Source organism: Centruroides vittatus, unplaced genomic scaffold, assembly GCF_030686945.1.
Source record: "Centruroides vittatus isolate TY-2023 unplaced genomic scaffold, ASM3068694v2 contig_7, whole genome shotgun sequence".
Taxonomy (NCBI): domain Eukaryota; kingdom Metazoa; phylum Arthropoda; class Arachnida; order Scorpiones; family Buthidae; genus Centruroides; species Centruroides vittatus.
Genome location: NW_027122442.1, coordinates 1673215 through 1700050, shown reverse-complemented (window position 1 = coordinate 1700050; position 26836 = coordinate 1673215). Strand labels below are relative to the sequence as shown.

Here is a 26836-nt window from a genome sequence, read left to right as displayed (position 1 = left end):
TAGACAGGTTCCGATTTGATGGGGGAATACACAGATTTCCCTCTTACCTTTCACATATTCCCCTCTGCAGAAACCAAAGTGTCTCTGTGGGAAACTTCCCCACTTAATATAATAACGCAGTTTGATAACTTTGCCCCATGGGCACTAAGAGAACCTTTTTTTTTAAATAGCAAACTCATTGTAGTCTCTGCTAGGCAGGCCACAATGGGCGGCCAGATGATGAGGATTAGACCCGACATATCTGGATAGACCACCCTCCAAAAAATTCTGAGTTTTCTCAACCCGGATCCCAAGAGGGACAGATTGCCACCCTAACGACTCAGCCATCTGGTTTTCACCAAACTGTAAATGTCAAAATTTTACATCAACTTTATAGTTTGTTTATAACTGTAATCATTTTCATGTCCAAATTGTACAAATTTTTACTTTCCAAATGTTATACAGAGGAAAAGTATGGCAATCTGGCAAAAAATGACCCCGCTAGACTTTTACATTTTTGGACTTAAGACACCTTGAAATGTCGAGAAAAACAAAAAAATTCGGGGGGTAATTTCTGTATGTATAGATGTTAGTGTGGGGTGGGCATAATTTTGTTCTAATCTGTTTGAAACTTAACTCCTGCACTTTTTGTTGAAAATTTCTGAAATTTTGCAGGGAGGTTTGTTTATTGGGGGATTAATGTTATTATAGGTCTAAGGGTGGGAAGATTATCAGGGTCTTGTGTATCTCCAGTAGGGTCTGACTTAATAATAAGTAAAATCTTCATTAGCATTTACAATTTTTTTTATAAAACTTATTCCTACCCTCAAAATTAAGCTTTTTGCCATTTTATATTATTAAAAAGCTTTATATTTTAAACTAAAATATAATAACAGTTTGGAAGCCATTTTTTTGTTTCCACTGTTCGATAGCACTCTTTTTTTTTTTTTTTTTTGCTTTGTCAGCTTACCTACTTCTTTCGGTACTGCTGAAAGCAATTATAAACAAAGTGATCACACAGTCCAGAAATTTTACAAATTTCACACTATATATAAAAACAATTTTAGCATTGGATAGATCAGTGATCCCATAGCTTTTGGGACTTTTTAATTTATATAAAGAAAATTTTATCATCTGACAAAAATTCAGAAAAATATTATATTTTAAAATGATATATTAATAACGAGCAATTATTTATTGTGACATCATCACAACGCCAGACTGCAATTTTTAATCATATTTTTAAATTTATTTAACTTAAAATATATGCCATTCACCTCAAATTAGTAGTGCTCACATATAGTTAGGGACAGAAGGCCCCGACTAAGGTTTCCATATCTAGTCTTGGATTTCATCTATCTAATTCCGTTCTCAAGATTAAGGAAAGACAGACAAATGATAGTGGAAATTTTATTGTTGGTCTACAATTTTTTTCAAAATCACAGCCTAACAATAGAAATATATCTTTTATATTGGCAAAAATTACTAAAATCCTAAAAACTATATTTCTAAAACTAATCAAGTATAAAATTAAGCTTAAAATAAAATTATTAATATAGGATGAAAAAGTTTTGATTTTATTGTAGTCCTAATATTTGGAGCAAAGACATTTTTAAGTAAATAAATAAATAAAATTATGCACAGATTTTCCAGTAGTGACAAAAATATCAAATCAAAGTAATTTTAGAATGTTTAATTGATTGATTAAACTTATCTCAAATTATCTAAACTATACACATATACAATATACTAAAAACCTGGAATAATTTCCATTTTCTTATTATTTTTTCCTGCCTGTGTATGAAAAACTTTGAATGCACAGATTTTTGCCACCTTTGAGTTGCTTATTCAACATCATTCAACCTTTAGAAATGGAAGGACTAAAACAAGAAAAATGTAGAAAACATATTAGAAATTTAATGAAAGGTAAACTTTTCACTATACAACATTTTAAATGCACAGGCATTGCAAAACACACATTATACGATTTACTGAATTTTGTGGCATTTAAGATGTGACTTTAGGAAAAAAAAAAACACTGACCTGCATCTTATATGTGAAGTTGTGATCCCCAAAGAATAATGAATTCTCTGAATGGCCTTCAGTGGACTAGGTAACTTCTACCAAGCCTAACTCAAACTCTGGATTAAAAATGGAATTGAATAATTCACAAAGATTATTATTATTATTTGCTATAGCTAAGTAGCTTTTTCATATATTCATGTAGAATATTTGGAGTGGTAAATTTTAATTGTAAATGACTTTTTTATACTATTCTTTTTCCCTGATGGATAAAAGCATGCATTCTAATTTTAGTAAAAATAAAATTTGTTGCAAAGTGCCAAAGGCACAGAGTGACTTAAATTAAATAGAATATTTATGAAAAAATATTTAGTGTATGTCGAAATCAAGTGCATGTTATATGCTGTAAAATACAGTAATTAAGAGAATGGAAGAGAAGAATACACTATCTAGAGCTGAAGAAGTATAAGGAAAATGGTTAAAATAATTAAAGCAATGTCTAAGCAGCTAACCAATGCAACTATTGGACAAATTGGACCCATGTTTATTTAAGTTTGGTTGTAAGTTCAAAATGTCACACACATATGCATGAAATATTAATGGAAAAAACTATTATTAGAGAAAAGGCTTTTTGCATCCAAGTATACTGTAAAAGGGTTAGACTTTTTACTTTTAAAACTCGTGAGGCAGCAGTAGACACCAACAGATGGTGAAAGTTAAAAAAACATTAGTGTGGGAAACACCATCCTTTCTGTCTACATCCTTGTATATGAATCAGATCATGATTACCTACTAATCTCAAAACTGAAAAAGAATGTTCCATCCAGTGGAGAAAGCATTATAATTTATTTTTTGAAAAACAATTTTAAATAAAAACATTCCTTCTTGTATTTTCTTCTGATAAATATCACCGAGTTCAGCGTTAAAGTAAAATTTTCTTTATGCTGCAAGCACTTTCGATGAAGTTATGTTCGTCGTCCTCAGGCGAAAAAGAAAAGAACAAATTTGAAAGTAGCACATGCCGAGCGTTCCAAGCAGACAACGGAAAAAGTTTCGTTGGCAAAATTTTAAAAATAGATTTTTAGCGTTCGGTAACTTCGCCGGTTCGGAAGAGATTTTAAATCGACGCGACTGACTGTGCGTGCGTTGAAAAGCAAGCGCACTAAGTATGCGTCTGTCGGCATGCTTGGGTGTTTAGGCACTTATAAAGAGTAACCCATATTTCGGGCAAGTCCAGGGTGGGGATGTTGCATGCATCTGATGTTATTGTGAGAAGCACTTCCCAGATAAATGTAATCTTTCTATTGTTGCAGCTCTTGAGGAGCACTGTTTCCGACCATAGCAGAGTATAATCTTGTTGAGGAACTTTTCTGGCTAACTCTGTTGTTTGTCTTCCTTTATTTATATCATCATGGTGTTCCGCAATACGGCAGGCGAGCATTCTTGTTGTTGCCCCTATGTACTTCTCTATTGCTCCTGTTGTTGGATTTTCTAACGGCACTACGTAAACTCCCGATTTTTCTAATGCGCTGATTTTGTCTCAGTCGTTACATATGCTCCTGCGTAGGCTGAGTAGAGGGGTTAAGGGAAGTACAAAGCCGTACCGCCGGAATATATGGCTAATGAGTACGAAACGTGCTCCTAGATACGGCAATGCTGACGGTACTATTGACATTTCTTTTTTGTTGTGTAGCGTTGTGAACGGGTGGATTGAATCGTTTACTCTACGCAGTACATGCGTAAATTTGGCGCCTGTAAACCCAGCGTGATGTACTGCCGTTCGTACAATCTCCAATTCAGCATTTATTAGGTCTTGCAATGAAGGAAGTAGTATTGCCCTTCTGATGAGAGCTGCTATGGCGGCATTGATATACCGCGATGGTTGGAATGCATCAGCCGGTGTGATGTGGGGAATCATATTGGATTTGTGGTATACCGCAAACTGTGGTCCTTCTGGCGATTTCTGTATCCGCATATCCAGAAATGTTATAGCTTGGTCCTGCTCCTTTTCCCAAGTGAATTTGATGGTGGGATAAATGCTTGATAGTTGCTGCATAAATCGGATGAATTCTTCCTCCGAATTTTCCCATGCTAGTAGGATGTTGTCTACATAGCGTAGGTATAACAGAGGGTAGCAAATGATGAGCGGGGCGTTGAAAGTTTTTTGCTCCACGTCCCTCATGACAAGCTCAGCCAAAACTGCAGAGAGAGGGGAGCCCATGGGGATACCCTGTTTCTGAAGATAGATTTTCTGGTTGAAGCGGAAATAGTTGTTTTCGGTGACGAAGATTAGTGCCTCACGAATATCCAGTACCTGCTGAACCGTGAAACCTTTCTTAAGGAGCATAGCGTTGGCTAGCATTACGGCTTCAAACGTAGGGACGGAAGGGTACAGAGATATCCCGTCCATTTTGTAGAAGGTGCAGGTGTTAATGTTTGCTCTTGTTATGCTGGCACTGATGGTGGTCTTGGCGTCTATGGAGGAGGGTGTGACAAGTGGTGATTCTGGAAGCAGCTCTCGTAGAAATTTTGCAAGGGCTTTCTCCAGGTGGTAGGTTGGATGTGACCTTTTGTTTACTAAAGGTCGTAATGGCCAGTTCTCTTTATGCGTTTTGGGCTGAAAAAAACAGCCTAGGGCAGGCAACATTTGATGGAGGATCAAGGTGACCAGATAATGTCAATGCTAGACCTGGCAGTGTTATAATTTTCCTTGCCCTTCGTAGTACCGCTGGTGTTGGGTCTCTGTCCATCTCCACAGAGCATGATTGCAACAGAAAGTCATTGGCTCTAGAGATAAAGTCATTCTCTCTGCACAAAACGAATCTTCTATCCTTATCTGACACTAAGAGCCTCAGATCGTTCATGGCAAGGAATTGTGTTACTACCTGGTGGTTTCCACGGTTTTTTTCTTCCTTCTTTTAAATTAAAATCAGTGCTGTGGAGTCAGTAAAATCAAGCTCCCAACTCCAACTCAGAATTTCAGAAGATTCAACTCCTGCCTCTACATAATAAGTTTTTAATAAAATTATCCCAGAATGGCATTTCATCACTATCAAGTGAATCATCAGACATTCCTGTTAAAATTGTAGAAAAAAAAATAAATATTTTCAAAGTTTTTCACCACTATCATCTTCAACCACACACTGACAAAATATTTTTTATAGTAAAGTATTCAAAAAACACTAGATTTAATGTAAATCTTTCTTAGCCATTTTATATATATTTCTTTGCCAATAAAAATTTTGAATCAGCTAATGGAGAATGTTTTCAAGTATAAATTTCTGAAAAGAAAAATCAACAGTAGTTAAGTGGTATGCAAAGAAAGATCATGAAGTAGGGAAATCATTAAGTAAGATCTTGTATTACAGGAAGTGCCTACATTACAAGACAGAACATTAAGATCTTTAACCTAAACCATATAAAGTACATATTAAAAAGAAACAAGGAGTGAGTTAGTTGTTCCATTTTTGCTGACTCAAACTCTGATTCCTTTAGCAACAAATTTACTTCTGATTGACTAGTTCCATGACTTCAACTCCACAGCCCTGGTTTGAAAACAAGAAAAATCATTGTTACATTGTTTAAAACGTGATAAACTGAAAAACTAATAAAAAAAACTTGTTAAGTTTATCATTTACCGTCCAATAGAAGTGGCTATGTAAGCAACAGGTATGGGAAATACTGCAAGGATCTGAATGCTGTGTTAATGCAAATTTATTTAATGGTAGAATGGGCAATTTCCACCTTCAAAATTAATTTTGAATTATGCATTGTAATGTTGATGCATTTCAAACTATATCCTGATATTTAAATTAATAAAAATTTTCTTTGAATGTTATATATATATTAGATTTTAAGAATAAGCATTGAAAAATATCACACAGCGAATAAGAATCAGTGTTTCAGCTATGATACAAACTATATTCAGTCAATCATACAAATTTAACATTACATTCTACCAACCAAACAAGAAATGCTGTCATTATTTTTCTCTTGCTACAAGGATTTAAATTGGGGATTTCATCACTAACTCTGGAAATTTACATTTAAAATTTTATGTAATCTGCATATATTTTGATAATAGTTAGATATTTATCAAATACTTTAGTTTATAATATGAAATAAATTACAAAAGTCATGTGTATTAAAATATAGCATTTTATAAAAATAAAGTATTAATTATAGTCTTTTAAACGTTTCTATTAGATATCTTATATGTATGAAATTATTGTATAAAAATCAAAGTTATGCTAAAGTTTTGTTTTCTTATAACTTTATTTTTCTTCCCTATTACGGGAACAACAATCAAGAAAACTTTATTCTGACAATAGATGTTATCTCATTATTACAGAAATTAGAATCAAGTTTTAAGAAGTTTAGAACTTAACATTTTTAACTCTTTCTGCATTGTGGGCACCAAGGCAGCATTTTTTCCATAACCATCTTGAGTTTGACCAGGCTAACAAGGGGGTGGATAGACAAGAGGGCCCAAATTCTAAACATCCATGAAATCCATGGCCCCTATATCCAAGACAAACCATCCATGAAAAAATTCCCAGAGTTGTTCACTTGGACTTAATCCCAGGTCTTCCAGGTGATAGGCTAATGTCTTAAGTCATCTCAGCCATCTGGCTGTCCTAATACATAACTAAAAGCCAGGGCCCAACCTACTACTCTAGGACCAAGGTTCAGGTGAGTCAAAAATCCCAGGAATTATTTGGGGTGGTCTATCTCAGATTTATCAGGCCCTGTCACTTAAATTGTATATCTTTATGACAAAAAAAAAAAAATATTTTCAATTGTAATTATACTTTGTGCATAATTGTACTACCATCTGATATATTATTATACTGTATTTTGAAATCAGTCTTTCAAAAGTGAAGATATGTGGTTAATATATTATTTTATAATATATGTCAATATATTATACACAAATATCTTTTGTGTATCAAAGCAAAATACAAAGATTACTTATTATGCATTAATATGTTTAACTTATTTAGCACTATACCAAATACTTATAGTAACTTTTAATGTGATGTTTGGCTACTGAATATGAAACAGCAACTTACAACATTTGACGACAAATTTCTTGTTAATAAGCATGGTTTAATAAACCCACAATGGTCAGTATTGAATGTAAAATCGATGCAACTCTAAATTCCTTCTTTCTATTCAACATTATTTATGTCATGTCGAGTAAATCATGGTGTGATAACATCTTTTTTACATAAAAAAGGTGATCAGAGTCATTGAGAGCTATGACCCAAGCAGAGTGGATCCCTTTTGTTCCTTGGTCAGTTTTGCTATTTTTTTTTAACAAATGAAACATGTAGAATGTTTATTATTAATAATAAAAAAAAAAACAAACAGTCTTACACATTTCTGATTAGAAAAATAACAGTAATTTTTCTCCAGACCCAGGGAAAAAATCCGGTCCTCTCTCAATGGCTTTGAAGTTGATGAGTGTATTTGTTTCTTTTTACCTTAAGAATTATATGACTATTATAAAGAATGAATGATGTGTGGGTTTAGCATGTGAAAAAATATTAGTACACGACACAATACAGTAGTTGAGTTTTACAACTCAACTATAGTATTGTGTCATGTTTAGTATTTTAACATTGTGTACAAAACCAACCATATAAGACTACATAAAATTTTCAATTAATTGTTTACATCTCATACCTGTTTCATTAGACGTTACTGAAATAAATATAAAAAATCTCACATTAATACTAATACACTCAACAGTTTTCTAAATCAAAGTCAAATTAATAAAAAGTAAAATTGAGAATATCTAGAAATATCAATAAGTTCTAAAATATTCTCAATCTCTTATTTAACTGTACAGAAAAAAGCATTAAATAAATTTCTATGAAAAGCCATGCTTACAGTTAATAATTACCATATTTGATCAGTTATTTATAACTGACAGGAAGTTGGTATTTGTGTCGAGTAATTAAGTCTCACCTTCGAGAGTTTAAGAGAATTATCATCAATTAAAACGGAAAGAAAACAAAAAAAGTCCTAAATAAAATCACTTACACAAAGGTCAAGTTTTAGAAGTTGAGAAGATAACGACGTTTAACACCTTAAAAAGAAAGAAATTTACAGGATTGAGTATTCATAAACATATAAAGTAAATCATACGAGTGAAAATAAATGATTAAATATACCTTTAATCAAATTATTTAACGATGAATCTTTGAAATAACAGAACAATCCGCGTTCCTGTTTTCCCACGATAAAACGAATAGCGGACTCTGGTGACAAAAAAAAATTTTCGTGCGTGAATTCATTCTATCGTTTGATTTATATTAAATTAATGGAATTTTATTTTGATTTTAAACTACAGAAAAATTAAAAATTAATGATACAATATTCGATAGGATATTAATAAATTAAATAATAATTTTTTAATGATTTTTTGAAATAAAATATTTCGTACAATTATTTAAATTTTGATGAACGAAAAACTGATAGATTCGTTTGGTTTGAATTGGCAGCGATTCCGTTCTCCGAACGCTGGGAAATCTTCGGTTATAAGTTCGCGCTTCGCTAGGATGGGTCGGCCACGTGGAGTTTTTCGGGTTTTCTCCGCGTCTGTAAAGCCTGAATAGGGGCCAGTTACCCTGAAAAGACCTCCCGGAAGGCATTTTTCCCCGCTTTCACTTAAGGTCAAGCAGTTAAACGGCTTCGACTGGATTATCGGATGCTAGCACTTTTGCTCTTTTAAAGTAATATAGCCGGACAGGCTGCACATTTCTTATGATATAGAGAGATTTGGATTGACTAAACGATGTATCAGTTCTATTTTTTCAAATTTAAATAATTACATTAATTAAAGAACCTGAATAGCGCAATAGACACACCTTTAACATAACGATTTAAATTTAAGTTCCCGTTAAAGCGATTATTTTCTACCGTTTTAACGTTTGCTAATCGCCAGTTATCAAATCATTGCCAATTCTTGACGAAGATTTGTCGATTCGCAACGCTTGTAATTAAAAAAACAGAAATTGTATTACAAAATAAACATGTGTACAAAGTTGCGCCTATAGGAATAAAAATTCTCAGAAATATCGATAAATAAAAACAAAATACAAAAGTAAGTTAGATTTTCAAGCTGCTCTTCGATTTGTTTGACAATCCAACTTGCGAGTTGTGATAATGTATAGACTCTCAAATTTCCCAACTTTCAAGAAAACTAACAGTATTAATTGCTATATTTATTAATTTATTTAATATTTGTTGCAGAAATAAAGTCCTACATGAGTTGGGATCATAAATAAAGAGAAGCTCAAAAACTGCGGTAAGATCTGTTGTATACAGGCCCGCCGTAAGCTGGCATGCAAGGCGTGCACGCGGGAGGCACGTCTAGGGGGCGGCAAATTGGTATTGCTGGCAAGCTCAGAGTAGCTAGTATTAGTTAAACAGGGGCGGCATAATCGGTATTGCACACGGGCGCTCAAACAGCTAGCAGCCCTGCTGGTTGTATACCAAGGATTTGAAACAGTGCTATTAGCGATAAGAGAGAGAACTGTGCCAGACACTTCTGTGCCTGCTCGAAAACAGCGAAATTGTGGTCACTTTCCTCTTAATGGATTTTTAAACAAATAAGAGAAATTATCACGTTATATTGTTGCCTGCCTGAGAATTGGGCAAGTAATTTATAAGTGCAGAAGGTAAAGAAACGTGTAAGCACGAAACATGAATCTTTCACATTTTTAAATATTGTACATATATGTGTGAATCTCTGGACAGGTCCGAACCCTTACTAAAATTCTCGTTAAAATATAGCCTATTTTGAAAGAAAAAAAAAGAAGCTGGAAATATTTTTGTGTGAAAAACGCGACGCAAACGTATAAACAATAGAAGGATATAAATCGTAAGATTGACGATATCCGGCTGGGATCGAATTAAACTTGGATTTTGACCTCTCCCACGATCGAAGTTGAGATCTCGTTACACTTAGTAACGAGTGATCAACCACTTAGAATGCGAGGACGAGGAAAAGCTACCAATCGGAATGAGCCATCGAGTACGGAAATTTATAAAAACCCGTAAATTCAAAGACGAGACGGCTTCTCCTAAAAATTCCAAGTTTCGGACCAATTGTTGTGTATGTGCTTATCTTCGTCTACGTTTCCCTTCCTCAGATCGCCATCTTCCCATCACCGGAAGTCGACCTAGTTGTCACGGAACCGTCGAGACATCGAAATAATTCTCATTTGCGAATCAGGGACAATCCTTTTGGGAATATCTTGGAAAGGAGAGGAAGATCCAGAGGCCGACGGAGGCTTTCAACGTCCAAAATCGCGAAAATCTTGTAAGCTTCTTTCGTATCAAATAAACAGTTACTTGTAACCGTAGAGTCTGTGTCGGTACCGACACCCCATACGAGTCTTTCTACCCTCGTCAGTTTTGACCATCGCTTCTCGGTCGAAAACCTTACATATGTACTCGTATTACACAATACTTACTATACGATTTTTTAAATGTTTTTAGCCTTTTTCTATACATTTATTTTTATATTTAATAAAACACACATATATATGTATGTATGTATTCATCTATATATGTGTTATTTTACTAACATTTCACGTTAATTGTGCTCCGTTGGTGATAGACATTGCGTATTTGATGTAGTGAAACATTTTTAGTAAAATCATTTGTTTCAATAGGTTTTTGATTATTTCAGCCGTAGCCGTTAAGAGTAATTTTCTGGATTATTATTACTATAAATCCCCAGAAAGGTCTTTTGGATATTTATCCTGGAGGAAAAAGCAATACGGAATAAATACAATACACAATATACCGTAGTAAGTTTATGATAGTTATTATCATGTTCAGGAACGCGAATCATGTTAAAATGAAAGCAATGACAAACTTACCGGTTATTCATGTTTTTCGGAAAAGCAAAGAATGACAAAAGTGTAGTTTTTAGTATTGTTTGGACAAAGCAGTGCTTCACAAAGTCGTTGAAATTTCCCATATTCGACTATTCAGCACTTTCGTTAGTTAAATATGCACAAAACCTTCTATCTTTACTTTGCTGTGTAGACTATTCCAAAATTTTTTCAACTGAAACAAGGAAGCTGTTTGGCCCACTGCTAATTTGACCTTTAGCAACAAATACTTATATTTTATTCTAGAACTGTAGTTTATCGGTCTTCGATATGTGTTAATAAAATCGAAAAAAAAGCGGTCGGTTTTTTTTTATTTTAGTAACTTGAAACTTCCCAAAAGTAATCGTTTTTTGTATAAAGTTGATATTTTATTTATTTTATCTTGCATATAATAGGTAGATACTGAATCATAACAATACAAGTTATGAATTGATTTGATAAATCGGTTTTGTTCTACTTGCAATTTATTTAAATTATTAATATAATATTAAGAACCCCAAATTGATATTCCGTATTTAAGGTTTGTTTCAATACAAGTATGTTAAAGATGTTTAATTAAATTAAAATTTAAAAGTGGCTGTATACTTTTCATTATTGCTATAAATTTGGTCAACGCTAAAGTAAAACGATAAAGGTGCAAATTCCATTGAAGTTTATCACCTATATTGATGTATAGGTTAGTGTAAGTTGTCTACACGAGTAATTTTATTTAAATTATCTTGAATAACCTTTGTATTCGAGTCCGAGTATGATATTGCAATATCGTCTGTATACATTATAAGATTGGTTTCCGGTAGAAATTCAAAAAGATCGTTAATATTAAACAATAATGGATCTAAAACGGCAATTTCTGTTAGATAAAAATGAATTTGAAATAGAGTTGTTCACTTTCACGTAATATTTACGATTTAACAAATAGGATAAAAACTAAAATAATAGTGAACCTCTCAATCCTATATTTTTCAATTCATTTTGGAGAACCACTAAAATGACACTATCAAAAGCTTTAGAAAGATCAACAAATATCGAAACAACTGAGTGGAATTTATCAAGTTCCATAGTAAATAGTTGTTTAAAATGTAAGAAAATATCAGTAGTGGAGAAATTCTTTTTATAACTGTATTATTATGAATTCATTTTTATATGTTGATATATGAATATATCAACATCAATAGTTAACATAGTTGCATAGGCTTTGCAACTATGTTAACTATTTGTTTTGATATTTCAATCTTAATATTGTCTATATCCGGCATACTGCTCTTTACATTTATAATTGTATCATATATTTCTTGTGGAATACATTCAACAAGAACAAAAAAATAACCAGAACTTCTATTTGAAGCTGTATGAAATAATGTCGAAATCTGTTTATGTTGTAAAACCATCCATTTTACGGTAATGATTTGCAAATATCGCTATTGATATATTCGTCATTATAGGTTTCTCCATTATATACTAATTGTTTTATCTTTTCATCAGTTATTCTTTTTACGACATCTATGGGTAGCTTTTAATACCTTTCCAAAATTGAGAGGAAGAATTAATATAATAATGTTGTTCTTACCTGAGATTGTTTCTTATTTTCTTAGATAGCCTTCTTATATCAGATAGTAAGTGTTCTTGCATGTTAGTCAGTTAGAGTAGTATTCATATTTAACTGTCTAAATAACTTCTTTTTAGGCTGCAATTTAGAAAATTGTACACCTATAAATGTCCACTGTCTTTCCTTAATGTCGAGAACGTAGTTAGATAGATGAAATCCGAGACTAGATATGGAAAACTTAGGAGTAGGAAGTTCCGATTAACTATATACCAGGGGTGGCCAACAAGTCGATCGCGATCGACCGGTCGATCGCCAAGCCAATTTTGGTCAATCGCTAGCGCTGTCTTGACTTAATGTATTATATTTGTAACCGAACGCAACTGTATGCATGCAGTTATGACTCGACTCATAAGCAATGAGTGCACTTCGTACTAAAACAGTGTATAAACATAGTATGTATTTCACACTTCCCCCTCCTCACTTAGACTTATGCCTATGACAACAAGTCGATCGCGACACATTTTTACGATAAAAAGTAGATCTTATGTGCACAAAAGTTGGCCACCCCTGCGTATATACGAACGTCCGACGCAAACCGGAAGTCACGTTATTTCAATTCAAAAATTTTCCTCTGAAAGATGTTTGCGAGAACCCGGATTTCAATAGAAAATAATACAATTTTGTCATGTATTATAACTGATAATTGACGTTTGAGAACTGTCAACTTTTACTTGAGAACATCTCGTCTTACATGTTCTCGACGAAAGCGAAGCTTTTCCGCGACCTTTTGGCCTCCAGATCGTAAGCTACCGACTTTAATATAACAATTAACATTGAGGCAGTCGCCGCCCATTCATCCACGACCCAACAAGTTGCCACCCATTCCTCCGATGGTACCCGGTCCTATAACGGAAATCGCCAGCTCTTTAACCCATCGCGTTTGCGCTGTGCCTCTCATTTGGATTAACGTCGTCGCCAAAACTCGGGACAATCCTAGATTTCACCTCTATTCCCAGGACGGGGAGGTTAACACGTCTGCCAGCGGATCGACCAACTTCAGGTATTTACGTCTACGCGCCTGTGAACTCTCAAGCGACCACCTAGGGGAAACTTGCCTAATTCGTACCCTTTAAGGAAAAACCATCATATTATCGAAATTAATAAACACAAATTTTTTTTATTGTAAGTAACTTTTATTTGAGAAATATTTTATTACTACCATAATCAAATTTAGTATAAATCTTATAAACCTCTGAGAAATAAACAATTTAAAAAAACACTAAAAAAGTACGATTTAGGACCATTCATCTTAAATCGTACTTTGAGATCCTATCATTGGTTTGCATTTTAAGAATCAAAATCTTAATCAATAATGTATTAATACGTGTGTAGATTCGGCTGATGGTCTTCGCCAATTCTTGGCAGTCATCCGTTGTAATCCGTTGCTTTTTATTGGTTCCTGTGCAAAGTTCATATACCCATTTCTCACATCGTGTGCATTTGATCATACTTTCTTTTACGTCTTCTTGGCATAATTTACAGTACCAACTGTTATTTTCTTTTTTTTCTTATTTCGTTTTTTATTCTCCTTTTGTGATATTTTATTAGTTTTACTTTTCTTTGCACTAAGATTCTTTAATACGTTTTTGTTCTTGAATTCTTCTATTTTATTCTCGAGCTCTTTTTTATAAGGACTTTCTATAAGAACAAGAACGCAACTTATGTGTGGTATGTGCTGGCAGAGAGAGCGTGATTATTCCATAGTCCCTTGCAAGATAAATGGCATCAATGTTCTTCGTGTGCGTCGAATGACCGTCTAAGATGAGAAGAACTTGACTGTCTTGTGATGTTTGCAGTCTCAGACACTTTATAAAATGTTTAAGCCATTCGACAAATAATGTACTCAGAATCCATCCGATTTCTGAACAACTGTACAACGTATTCGGTGGCCCTCCACGCTTTAAGTCATCTGTCATTCTTTTACGTTTACATATGAGCATGGGTGGCACGAATTCTCCAGCAGCGTTCATACAGCAGATGCATGCTAGACGTTCGCTACTAGTGACAGCTCAAACCTGGTGTTTCCTTTTTTGAGCCAAAATTTTAGAAAGCTTATAAACCGTCATTATATTTTTTAATCGCTTCTTCCGTATTTTCTTTACTCCAAGAATTATATTTTCTTTTTGACATGTTGCTCTAAAATTAAAGACAATTTAGTTTTAATTTGTTTTGAACTTTTGCGGTCATTTTTGAAATTAGTAACTTAGTAAAAAAATAACAGTTTACGAATCAGTAATAGCTTATTGTGACATTCATCTAAAATGGTTTTCCTAAATCGTACCAGTACGTTTTAAGAACTTGCCTGGAGTACGAAATAGGCGCAAGAGTCGAACAAGGTTTACATTTGCCTCCAAAAAATTTGACAACAAATACTCATATCATCATATCAGGTGAAATCACAGAAATACGCATTAATACATCACAGATAGTTAAAAAACTTATACACGATCCAACTCGAAGAACGTTCTTACTAAACGAGCAAAAATATTACAGAAAAAGTTGAAAAAACTTACCTTTTCAATATTTTTGTCGGAAGCAGCGTAACAGCGTGTTGTCTGTCAGATGGTAATATGGCCGACTGTTATTTACTTTTTTTGTCACTAAAGGCACTAATAGCTATGTGAACCCGCAGGTTTTGAGGGCGTAAACTTTGAAAGTTTAAAGGGATTCATGACCCGCAAGTTCGATAGGAAATCGATCGGATGTTGATTACACATCCGATCCGATCAGAAAGAGAAAACAAAAATCCAAGTCATCGCGATCAGATCAGAAAGAGAAAACAAAAGTCTAAGTCATCGCGAGTCAGCAAATTAGTCATCGAGCATTAAATAATAGACTGGCTCAGTGCCAACAACGATGGTATAGAAACTCGATTGACTCTGGAAAGAGCGCGATCGTCCAGGAAGGTCTGAATCCAGTGTCTCCAGTCCCGGACATAAGACAGATCCAGCTTCCATAGTCCAGGAGGTCGTCGCATACGGTCATCAGACCACATATTAAGGTATATCGACTTTGTAAACTCTCTCCCACTAGAAGTTAGGCACGTGACCACTTTATTGGTTAGATCGCGGTTAGCGATAGGGGTATTTCATCCGCATTTTAGCAGTAGTTATCTGTATATCTTTATTGTATGTGTATCTTTATTGTATGTTCGCTTTTGTTATTTAATAAACCTTTATTGTTATTCGTAAACCTGTCTTTTGTCAAAGAAAAGACGCCTGTCGACTTACTGACGCACCTCCCCACTCACTTTTTGCCCTCCTAGCCATCCAACGACAACGAGGTCCGGTTTTACCAACCCGTGGAGCGTAAGTGGTCAGCGAGGTTTTCCCCCTGACCCTCTGCTTATCTCACAGCTATTACCGGAGTCGAGATATAAGCGAAGTACGAATTAAGCAAGTTTTCCCTACGATATATAGGTCAGTTATTTCGATATGGTACGATGTATATATATCATGTAATCTCTTTTTATTTTCAAATAAACGGTTATTAGTTGTTAAACTGATCCGAATGAATCACTTCCGACTCGCCGTCTCTCAGATCTCCTCCATTCCGAATCCGATCGCCTGCGCACGCGACCGCTCGCATGACCTGCAACAACAACACAGACATTAAACAAAAACAGCCCTAGTTGCTGTACAGTGTCTTCTATCCTGACGTAATCATCGCTTCTGTCTGATGGAAGCTTAGAAGGTGCTTCGCAAGTCAACACATGTGAAGCAACATAATAAAGCACTAAGTAAGAGTTGTATTGAAATGTTGTATATTTTCCTGCACATTTTAGTTGAGTAACTACCTATTTTAGTATCTTTCCACAAGAGAAAGATAACCATAGGCGTATGATCCGACAATAAATCATAATGAATTAAAAATTCCGACTCAATCAAGGAATGAGTATTTTTATCGAATCTGGTGGGTTGCTTCAGATTTGCCAGAAGTGATAAATTTTCAGTAAAGCAAAGATTTAGCAGTTTACAGATATGAGTAGAGGAATTTTTGAGTAGATCTATATTAAAGTCACCGAGAATTAATAATTTATAATTTTTTAGTTTGGTTATATTAAAATAAATAATAAGAGTTAACTATATCGAAAAATAGATTAGGTGGAAATCGATAAATTGTAGCAACCACGATTTTATTAACAATTATTGCTATCATATCGATGTATTCCTTAGTAAATGTTAAATCAGGTATAAGTTCGTAAGTTAATTCTTTGTTTATATACAGAATTATTCCACCACTTTGGTTAGGTTGTCTTTCAATGTTTTCGGTGTAAAAGTTTATTTTTATTTTAAGCGGAGGGTGGGTCATTAGTCTATGTTTCGCTGAAGGGTAACATGCCAAAATTTCATTCGTATCTAAAGATAATATGATTAATTTCTGGGTATTTATTATTTAGGCCTCTTGCATTGCAATAAAATAAATATAGGCCTAATCCATTCTTAGCAAAGTCTGTTATATTACTGTTTTAGTAGATCTTCCATCAAAGGTTTTCAACAAATTCTAGCGTCGACATTCGTGATACAGGAGAGGTTGCATTTTTCCTTATATAAATTAAACCATTGTCAATCGAAGTACTTAAAATCTTCCCTTTTTTAAACTCTAGTTTTATAGAAAAGATTTCTAAAATATGGTGTAAGCTGGTCATTTATTATGTAGCATTGACAAAGCTACATAATAAATGACCAGCAAAGCAAAGTAGCATTGACAAATTTCACTACAATTGGCTTATGTTTGTATACATTGGGTTTGTTATCACTTGGAGAAGATTTAAGCCGATAAGCATTTACAATTGCGATTTATCAAATGTATTATCTACGAATGTAATCATTTTGTGTTGTATCTATTAAATTTTTATTTAGTAAGATAGGCAATCCAGCTATTTCTAAGCTTGAATTATTAACACTTTGCTCTATGGATCTTAATTATTCTTGTTTAGAGTTTAGATCGGGTTTTATGGTGGAATTTTCTTGTTTTAGTTTAGAAATTTCATCAAAAATGATTTTATAGCTTCTCGCAAGAGAGTTAAGATGGTCGTTTATTTTGTCAAATTTATCTGATAAGAATTCGATCGAGTCTTGAATACCATTATTTGTTTGTTTAAATTCTCCATACCTCTATGAATTTGTTTAATTTTATTTAAGAGTTTATTGAACTGGGTTGAGTCATTAGGTTCAGATATAGTTGGATTGAGCAGGAGGTCAGTCACCTTGCATGTTGTTATAATCAATAGATTTTCACATTTTGGTGTATTACAATGAATAGACTCACCTAAATCTTTATCCTCTTGTCTTTTCATTATTTCCGAAGTTATATTTAATTTTTTCTTTGTCGTCTTTATTGGTTTACAGAATCCACATTCCCGATATTCTTATAACATTTACTAAATTTATGAAAGTTTACACATTCAACACTAAAACAATAAGAATGAGCATTTTTTAAACACTGTGAACACGAAAGTAAATCATTATCCAAAATTTTAAAATGATAGCTAACACAAGAAACAGAAGGACGGTTAGCTATTGTAGTTACTCTTTATTTCAATTTCTGGAATTATACTTTTTAATACTGTAAACTGCAAAATTAAGAAAGAAAATGAATTAGATTTAAGTAATGAAAATGAGTTAAATATAAGTCACACTGATTATAATTATAATTATTCCAATTCTGAGGCCCCAGTTGAGTTCGAACCAAAAAAGGTTTATAAAAATTTGTAATAAATAATTAACGCAATGCGGAGACAAACAAACGATTCTGAAAGGTGTTAAGTTTACATGCGTCGAGTGAACGAAGGCGGACTTTGACACCATCGCTCATATACAATAGCGAGAAGAAAACTTGATCGGGAAAGGAGAAGGTTTGACAAACAAAAGACATAGTGGAAAAAAGGAGTATTAACGTTCTAGAACGTCATAAAAGGAAATAACAAGTGAAAATATAAGCGCAGATATCTAGCGTAAAAGCGGGCGTAAGGCCGCGACTCCGCTAGCGCAAAAACGGGCGTAAAACCCATCGCCGTAAAAACTTTTAATCACGTGACCTATTTGCGTTTGCCCTCGGATTGCGGTGAAGGTCCGGCTAGCGAACTTTTTACGGCGACGATGCTGTCGAAGTTATACCTGTACGGTTGTATACGCTATATATCGATATAAAGACAATGATTATGTTCTACGAGTTTTTTCTGTACTATAATTACAAATGTAGTAAAATATCTTTACTTTCATATATTAACTTTTATTATCGTATTATTAAGATAATATAAGCTTAGCTTTTTTATTATATACTCCTCGAAATTGAAGGATTTTCCTTTGGCCGTCCATATCACGTGTTTTAGGCATCCATTACAATCCGGATACCTCTTGTCGTAGACACGTGAATACTTTCGGATGTTTTTGATAAATCTTTCCAGATCTATTCTAGAGTAGCCACGAGAGAACATACACAAAAGCTCGTTTTCCAGCATTTTCGCACAGTGTCATAATGACCTAGATTTCACTGACTTCTGATTGGTGGATGGTACCGTTATACGGCCGTATTCGTGTCGAAAATTGAACGTTGCTCAACTCGCTTTTACGCTGGTTTTACGACTTACTCAGGCGTAAAATATCATGGTCACGTGATTAAAGGCTTTTACGGCGAGGGTTTTACGCCGTTTTTACGCTAGTGGAGTCTCGGCATTAGTTATATCGGTAATCCCGGCCAGAGTCGAGGAATGGTGTCAGATAGATCATTCCGGACAGACCTTTCTCGTGACCCGAATTGATCTCATTTCCATCTGGAGACGTGTGAGACCAATCGGACAGCGAGGAAAGGGAAGTCCAGCCAATCAAAAGAAGAATTAGAAATGAAAAAGTCTAAAAAGTCTATAAAACTCTATGTTCAAGGACGCAAGAGTCGGTCCTCTGGAAATGTCGACCTCTGTCTGTAAAGAGCTCTCACTTTGCCAATGTCAACGTACAGTCCTCAAGAGTGTCTATTCTATACAGTTTCAACCCGAAAGACGGAACTCTTTTTTTGTGCCTAATCAGCAACTAGTGTCGAACTACCCAGCAGGATTAACTGCCGGATGGCCGAGGCGGTCAAGGTGGTAGCCTACAGCTCTGGGGGACCTGGGATCGAATTCAGACAGGTCTAAAAAATCCTCAGGAGTTTTTTGGGGGATGGTCCGGCCGATATGTTCGATCCTGTCCCTCATAACCTGGCCGCCCCATTGCGGTCCTGGCTGAACCCATAATGGGCTTGCTAAAAAGAGGCCCTCTTAGTGTCCACAGGGCGAAAACCCCCAGCAGGACGCCATCTCGCCGTTTCCCACGGACTTTCTCGATGACTGGCTAAAACCCACATGTGACGAATTTTGCCTCTTAAAGTAACGAAGTAGATTTCCATCTATGTAAGCAAACCTTCGTTCTTAATAAACAGTTTTTGTAAAAGTGCTGAGTAATCACTGTCTTCATCACCACTCACATACAAAAAATGATCATTTGTCATCTCTTACTTGGGATTAAATGATTTTTCCTCCCTCTGTCGGCATACCTATACAATGCCAATTTTATTCCATCATCTGAATGTTTTTACAATAAATTTGTTTTCCATAATTCTAGAAATTAACTATTATCATCTTTAGAAATCAAGGATCAGAATAATGAATTATGGAAAGAAGCAAGACGGCTCAGAATTTCAACATCTCTGGCCAACACCATTCCAAAAATATCTACTACTGATGTTCATTTGTTTTTAAAAAGAAAATTGTATATGCCATTTAAAGGAAATTGCTGCATAGAATATGGACAAAACCAATGAAAACCAAACAAGGTTTATATTTCGAACAGGCTACAGGATTTCATGTTGAAACTATTGGTTACGTTGTTTCTTTTGAAGACCCTAGGTTAAAAGCAAGCCCCGAATTTCTCATTAATAATAAACATCTTCTGGAGATTAAATGCCCATATAAATCAATTCAGGAATTACTGAATTCAAATAACCATGATAATGTATTCTACTTCAATCAAGATAATGAACCTGCATTGAAAGCCAATGGCAAAAATGGATATTACATACAAGTACAGTTTCAATTACATGTAACAGGTATTAAAAAGTGCTATTTTTACTTGTGGTTATATCAAATTTCTAGCTAATTATAATGAGCAATATGTAAAAAATTTATTAAGTTGGCTTAGAGAATTTTATTTTTCTACTTTATTACCACAAATTGTTAGAGATTACCAAAACAAAGTATTTCTATTAGATGAAAGTTACAAAAAAGTTTGTATTAAACTAAATTTGCATTAAGTTAAAATGAGTATCGTGCAACTTTTTTTTTCGTAAGTGCTTTTGTAAATTACAGAATGCTGCACAAATTAGCATTTTTTTTTTTTATCTGCAACATCTTGCTGAGACAATGGAATTACACGTTGTAAAACACAAAATTGTTTCAATCTCCTTTCAATGTCAATCCAAACAGAAGTGATTCTTCTTGTGTCTTTTACTAAAAATTGTTTTTTTACCCTGCATGAAACTGGTTTAATCTAGCTTCCATAACTGTTAATTCAGATTCTGTAGTAAAGCCTCTGTCAGCCATTACTTCATCTCCAGGATGAATATATCAAAAAACTTACTATCCTTAATAATAAACTTATCACTTGCTCTACCACCATAGAAATCAGATTTTTTTAAAAAACACACACACACGCACACATACAAAACCATCTGGGGCCATAACATTCAAAAACTTAATAGTATTATAGGATTTATAATGGGTAAACGATAGAGCTCTTGCTCTCAAATTTCTGGCTTTTTGAACAAATAATTCACAACAGTCAATAATGTAAGTAGTATTTTTGTAGTTTATTTTGAAATCTTTTAGGAAGTGTTGCCCTAATAGTTTCTCTTGGAAGCCAGAATATCAATTGCTTGAGATCACTACATAAATTTTTAAGGTACGTTTGCAAATTATTGATGCTAAACTGTGAGATATGTGAAATCTCCAGGTCAAGTCTTTAAATAATAATCCCTACTTCATTCTCATTAGCACCAATAACAATTGATAGTATACATGTTGAAGTTATTTTTGGAGCAAGTGATTAACTACAGCTAAAAATAATGATTGAGTAAGTGAAGTGAATAATGGAAAATCAGTTTCCGAGTTTCTTAATTAAAATATTTTTTTTTACATCTGAAATCAACATGATTTTGATCACTTAAATTAGAATATTCCCATTGTACTGCTTTATAATCATTATTTTTGCTTTCTTTTGTTCTCTACAAATGCATTCAATAACATTACTGTTCTGTTCATTACTAAAATTCTCATTTTCATTTTGTATAGCAACATTATAAGAATCCAAATTTTTCAGATGTAACAACACATCTGATTCTTGGATTTGTTGTGTAGGTTTACGAAGGTCGCATTTTCTTTTTGACGTTTTACAGGACAGTATTTTGTTTCACTATTTTACGTCTTCCCAGCTTTATCTGCGAGAAAAGAGTTCTTATTGAACATTAAGTTATTCCAAGTAAATTTAGATTTAATGATAAAAATCTTTCCGCAAATTTTTAAATATATCTTACTTTTAATTCATACGCCATGTGAAGTTGAGACACTGGATGTAACATACTGGGATGACCTTCAATAAAGTGATTTGAACAAATCTGGAAATATATCACTCAGTAAATAATTCTAACAAGCAGTTACACATTAACAACTAAATACTTACTACTGATTATTTTTTAGGTGTATACAGGGCCTGATTTACATAAAGGCATTTGGGGCCAGTGTCCAGGACCCCCACAAAACTATGTTTAAACATAATATTTTCTTTCTATTACCGCGACAGGTTAGTGTGGCTTAATCATGAGGGCTTTTTTTTTTTTTTTTTTTTTAACTCTTTCCGCCCTGTGGGCACTAAGAGGGCCTCTTTTAGTAGGCCCATTATGGGTTCGGCCAGGCCCACAATGGGGCGACCGGGTGGTGAGGGTTAGTGTGGCTTAATCATGAGGGCCACAGGCAAAGAAAACCAAACCCGGGAAAAAACCTATGAAACATATCGGAAAATTTCGGGAAAAAATTTTACATAGGTATTTTTCAATTAAATTAAAATAATTAGTTTTACGCAATAAAATATATGTATGTTTACAATAACCTTATTTTTAAATGAAATTTACAACTTCCTAGTTGAAATCTAGTTGAAAGTACAGTATTTTGTGTAAATTTTCCAAATCATCAAATTTGCCTACTCTTAATGGGGGGCCCCAGCCGCCCCACCATATTTGTGCCCACGGCCTCTGATTGTTATCCGGCCCTGGGTGTACAGGTATACCTCGCCTTACGTCGGTAATTGGTTCCAGGAGAGGCGACGTAAGTCGAAAAACGGCGTAAGTCGAATTTACTTGTGTAGTTACGACGTAACTACGGTGGAAAACGCCAATAATGAGCACTTAAAGACCGCTAAATAAGACGACAACACAGAAACACAGATGTTTTCATATTTCGTTCTCTAGGATTTATGATGATTATATTAACATTTACTATAAATGTACAGTACATATTTTAATATGATTTTATGTGCTTTTAACGCTTTTCTAGTGATATTACGACTTCCGGCCGGATGGCCGAGCGGTAAAGGTGGCAGCCTACCGCTCTGGGGGACCCGGGATCGAATCCGAGCGGGTCGAATAATCCCCAGGAATTTTTTGGGGGGTGGTCCGTTCGGATATGTCGAGCCCCGTCCCTCACCACCCGGTCGCCCCATTGTGGGCCTGGCCGAACCCATAATGGGCCTACTAAAATAGGCCCTCTTAGTGCCCACAGGGCGGAAAGAGTTAACAAAAAAAAAAAAAAAAAAAACTTCAATATTTGTGGCGGATGGATGTACAGTAGAATAAAATGACTTAAACTTGATTTTTATTTTTCCATATACTTTTTTGACAAACGACGTATAATCGAGAACGACGTAACTCGAGGTATACCTGTATAGTCTTTTCGGTTCAATTTAGTTATCCATTCCCTTCTTAAATTTTCATCGCGTGAAAATGAATGTAACTGGAACGATTGAATACACTGACAATCTCGATGCATCATGTTTTCGTGTATATCGCATACGACTTCAAACCACTTATAAAGAACACTATGGTCATTAGGGCAGCTAACCACTGCACAATATCTACCTGAACTACTTTTATAAGGCATGTCGCCAATGAAAAATAAAAAATTGTAGACCTACACTAACAACTAACAGTATCTTAATGGCTGCCATACGCCCTTATATGGCGGAATTCAAAAACATGTTCTGGAAACTTGTGGCTAGAAAGTTGACCATCTGTGGCTGGCTTTTGCCGACTGGCTTCTAGGCAACTCGTACAGCAACCACGAGACAAATATGAGTTCAAAATGTCGTTCGTACACCGAATTGTTTGAAAAGCAAGGAGTTCGAAAACCGAACTTTGACTGTATTCTTGTTGTAATTTTCTTTTTGGATGATGGTTCAATTTCAGAATTTGACAATTTTGAGAATGATGTACTACTTGTAATTGTGATCATATCAGTCATAATCTAAAAAGTAAACGTTTATATTTAGATATGTCGGTTTTTTTTAAATAATGAATTATTTCAGAATTACCGTATTTTCGCAGAATGACCGGCATGCCGCTTATAAACGGGGGAAACCAGCATACCGTTTAAACTGCGACTAAAATATAAAATTAATCATATCTAACAAAACTAGTTGTTAATTAAATGTTATAGAAAACATTCTCCCTAGTACAATAAAATAATAACAGTGTAATTTGACTGACTTAAAATCAGGAAGAGAGTTTTCAAGAAGACAATAAAACAATTATCGACTTATTAATATTAGTAGTTTGCGTGGGCTACACTGATCATCTATTCCGAACTTAAAAATAACACCTTCCTCTCAAATTTCACACAATCCGATGTTAATCCGTGTAAGGTGAGATAATTCATAGCGAGTTCCTTAAATTTAATATGTTTATTTTTGCGTTTTTGAATCAAATAACAATAAAACATACATAAAAGGAGCACTTTCGGAATTCAAGAGTATATCACGTCGTTAGAAAGAAGACAAAATGAATAAATTAAACATATAATCGAGATTTTTGATATAATGCTGACAATTTCACAGTTTTAGAAAAAAACTCTTCCGTTTTTTAATGTGCTCTCTACAGAGAGATGTATAACTTCACTTAAACCATCATGTCGTAATTCCCCGGGATAAACCAGCATGCCGGTTTTTATCATATGGAAACACCTGATGTCATGATCTCCCAGTATAGACCGGCATGCCGATCATTTCGCAAAAATACGAAATCAATTTACATCAGGTTTACATTAATATCATTTGGCAAGTCTGATTAAATTAGCACACAACAATTTGTTAATGATTTCAACGAGCTTTTATACACGATCACGTTGCTAAACGTCTAATATGTTTACACCGCAAAACTAAATTATTAAAACTTGCCAAACATTTGCATTTTAAAAAAGTTTTTACAACGGAGTTTGAAATCTGATGATTTTTTCTCTAACTGAAAATATAATATTGGTGTTCCAAATGAAACGTTTTAAACCTTTTCAAAATATATCTGAAATTCCTAAAAAAATCTTATAATTTTGAATACAAAAATCAATTAAATTTACTTATATTTTATTGAAACTTATGATACCAATAAAATGAATTTTTGCAGATAAGGAAAAGAGTCCATTAACTTATATTGTTTAGTTCACTATGTGACATATTTCGGATTAGAAAAATGATTTACGGTAACTTTAACCGGGTTCTCCTAAAGTGATGTTAAATATATACTACAGTACAGTGCTTCTACCCGAGACGTGATAGTAACCAGTGCAGTAACCAGTGGCGATATGCCTAAGAAGCTTTTCAGGCTAAGCTTATCCTTCCTAAACGTCAAACTTTATCACGAAATTGAAATTTTTAATTGAGCATACCGAATAGATCGAGAAAACTCGAAAATCGTGCCTTTAATACTTTTCTGATCAACAGATGGTGTGCGTGTGAGAATTGAGGCCAAGCTTAGGGAATCGCATGCAATCTCTTATGCATGCGCAATGGGAAAACTGACACAGTGAGCATCATTCGGAGCAGTGAGGCTATAATGACTGTAAGGTTCTCAACGAAATAATGCATTTATATGATTAATTATAATGTTTTTATTTCGTTTTAATCATTATTTAGTTTTGGAAGTCGATATTACAGTTATAATTTATTAATAGTTTTAGCTTGATCGTTTCCTTATGTTTAACTAAAACAAACAGAGGAAAAATTAAACTTTGTTTTTTGTTATATTTACCGTATTTTACGGACTATAAGACGCTACGGACTATAAGACGCACCTGAATTTTGGAGGCAATTTTTCGAAGAAAAAAGTGCGTCTTATAGTCCGTAAAATACGGTATTTTATTTGTTATTACTTATTAATTCTTGTATTACTTGAGTAGTCGCGATTGAATTCACTAAATTTTTCCTCAAAAAGACTAAACCTGGCACATCATTTGATGTGCTGGAGAAGTATTGTATGCAGTTCTTTAAGACGTGTATAAAAATTTTAAAACTTAACAGTCATATGGTGTATGTAAATATAATTTTTTTTACTCTTTATCTAAGTTATAATTCACAACGATGTTTTAACCGGCATTACACATTGTTTAACATTTCAGCCTGTCCATTTCTTAGAAAAATTCGCTTCGTAAATAATAATAACTGATTATTGAGGCTAACGAGAATTCACAGTTATGTGTACTGTATTTTTGAAACTTCAACGGGAAACCATTTACATGTAGTGCTGTAACCATCTAACAAAAATATTCTGTTATCACTAAATGCTTTATACAGTACATCATATGCCATTATCTAACCGTTACAAAATTTAATCCAATTACATTTTCAGTGAAGTTTTCCAGCCAACGCCGGGTGCTTTGAAAAATTGTTCAGAAAATATCCTAAAGTTATGTTAATTCATTTTTAAGTGGAGCAATTGTCTTTATTCTACATAAATACAAATATCGTAAAGAACTGTTGTTTCTTAATGTTACAAGTAAAGACACTATTGTCCTAAATTTTTGTATTAACCATACTTTTAAAGTTGTTATTAGATATTTTACAAATTTGAAAATAGTTTAAAAATTTGAATATTGTGCTCAATTTAATTACGTTCAATGTCTCTAGTTCAATTTTGTGATAAAGTGGCTGTTTCTTAATTTTCTCTTTTTAAATATAGGGATATCAAGTAAAGTGGCAAGTTATATCGTGTAAAATTAAAGTTAATTCTTTTTAAACCAATATTA

The 26836-nt window shown here is 34.0% G+C and overlaps 2 protein-coding genes across 2 annotated transcripts in view; both read right to left on the bottom strand.

The window, feature by feature from the left end:
* LOC136980477 (probable helicase senataxin) overlaps nucleotides 1-8263 on the bottom strand; it is a 35830-nt gene extending 27567 nt beyond the window's left edge. The window contains 2 exon segments of the mRNA XM_067276596.1: nucleotides 8050-8095; nucleotides 8181-8263. The gene's annotated coding sequence lies outside the window, so the exon portion shown is untranslated.
* Nucleotides 3542-4648, bottom strand: LOC136980406 (uncharacterized). Its single transcript, XM_067276511.1, has one exon. It carries the CDS (start codon nucleotides 4646-4648, stop codon nucleotides 3542-3544), a length of 1107 nt encoding a protein of 368 aa, XP_067132612.1.
* Nucleotides 8264-26836: the final 18573 nt, after the last annotated feature.

Bases quoted from the DNA above. Each gene is read 5' to 3' on its own strand.
- LOC136980406 (XM_067276511.1), bottom strand. From the start codon at position 4,648: ATGTTGCCTGCCCTAGGCTGTTTTTTTCAGCCCAAAACGCATAAAGAG.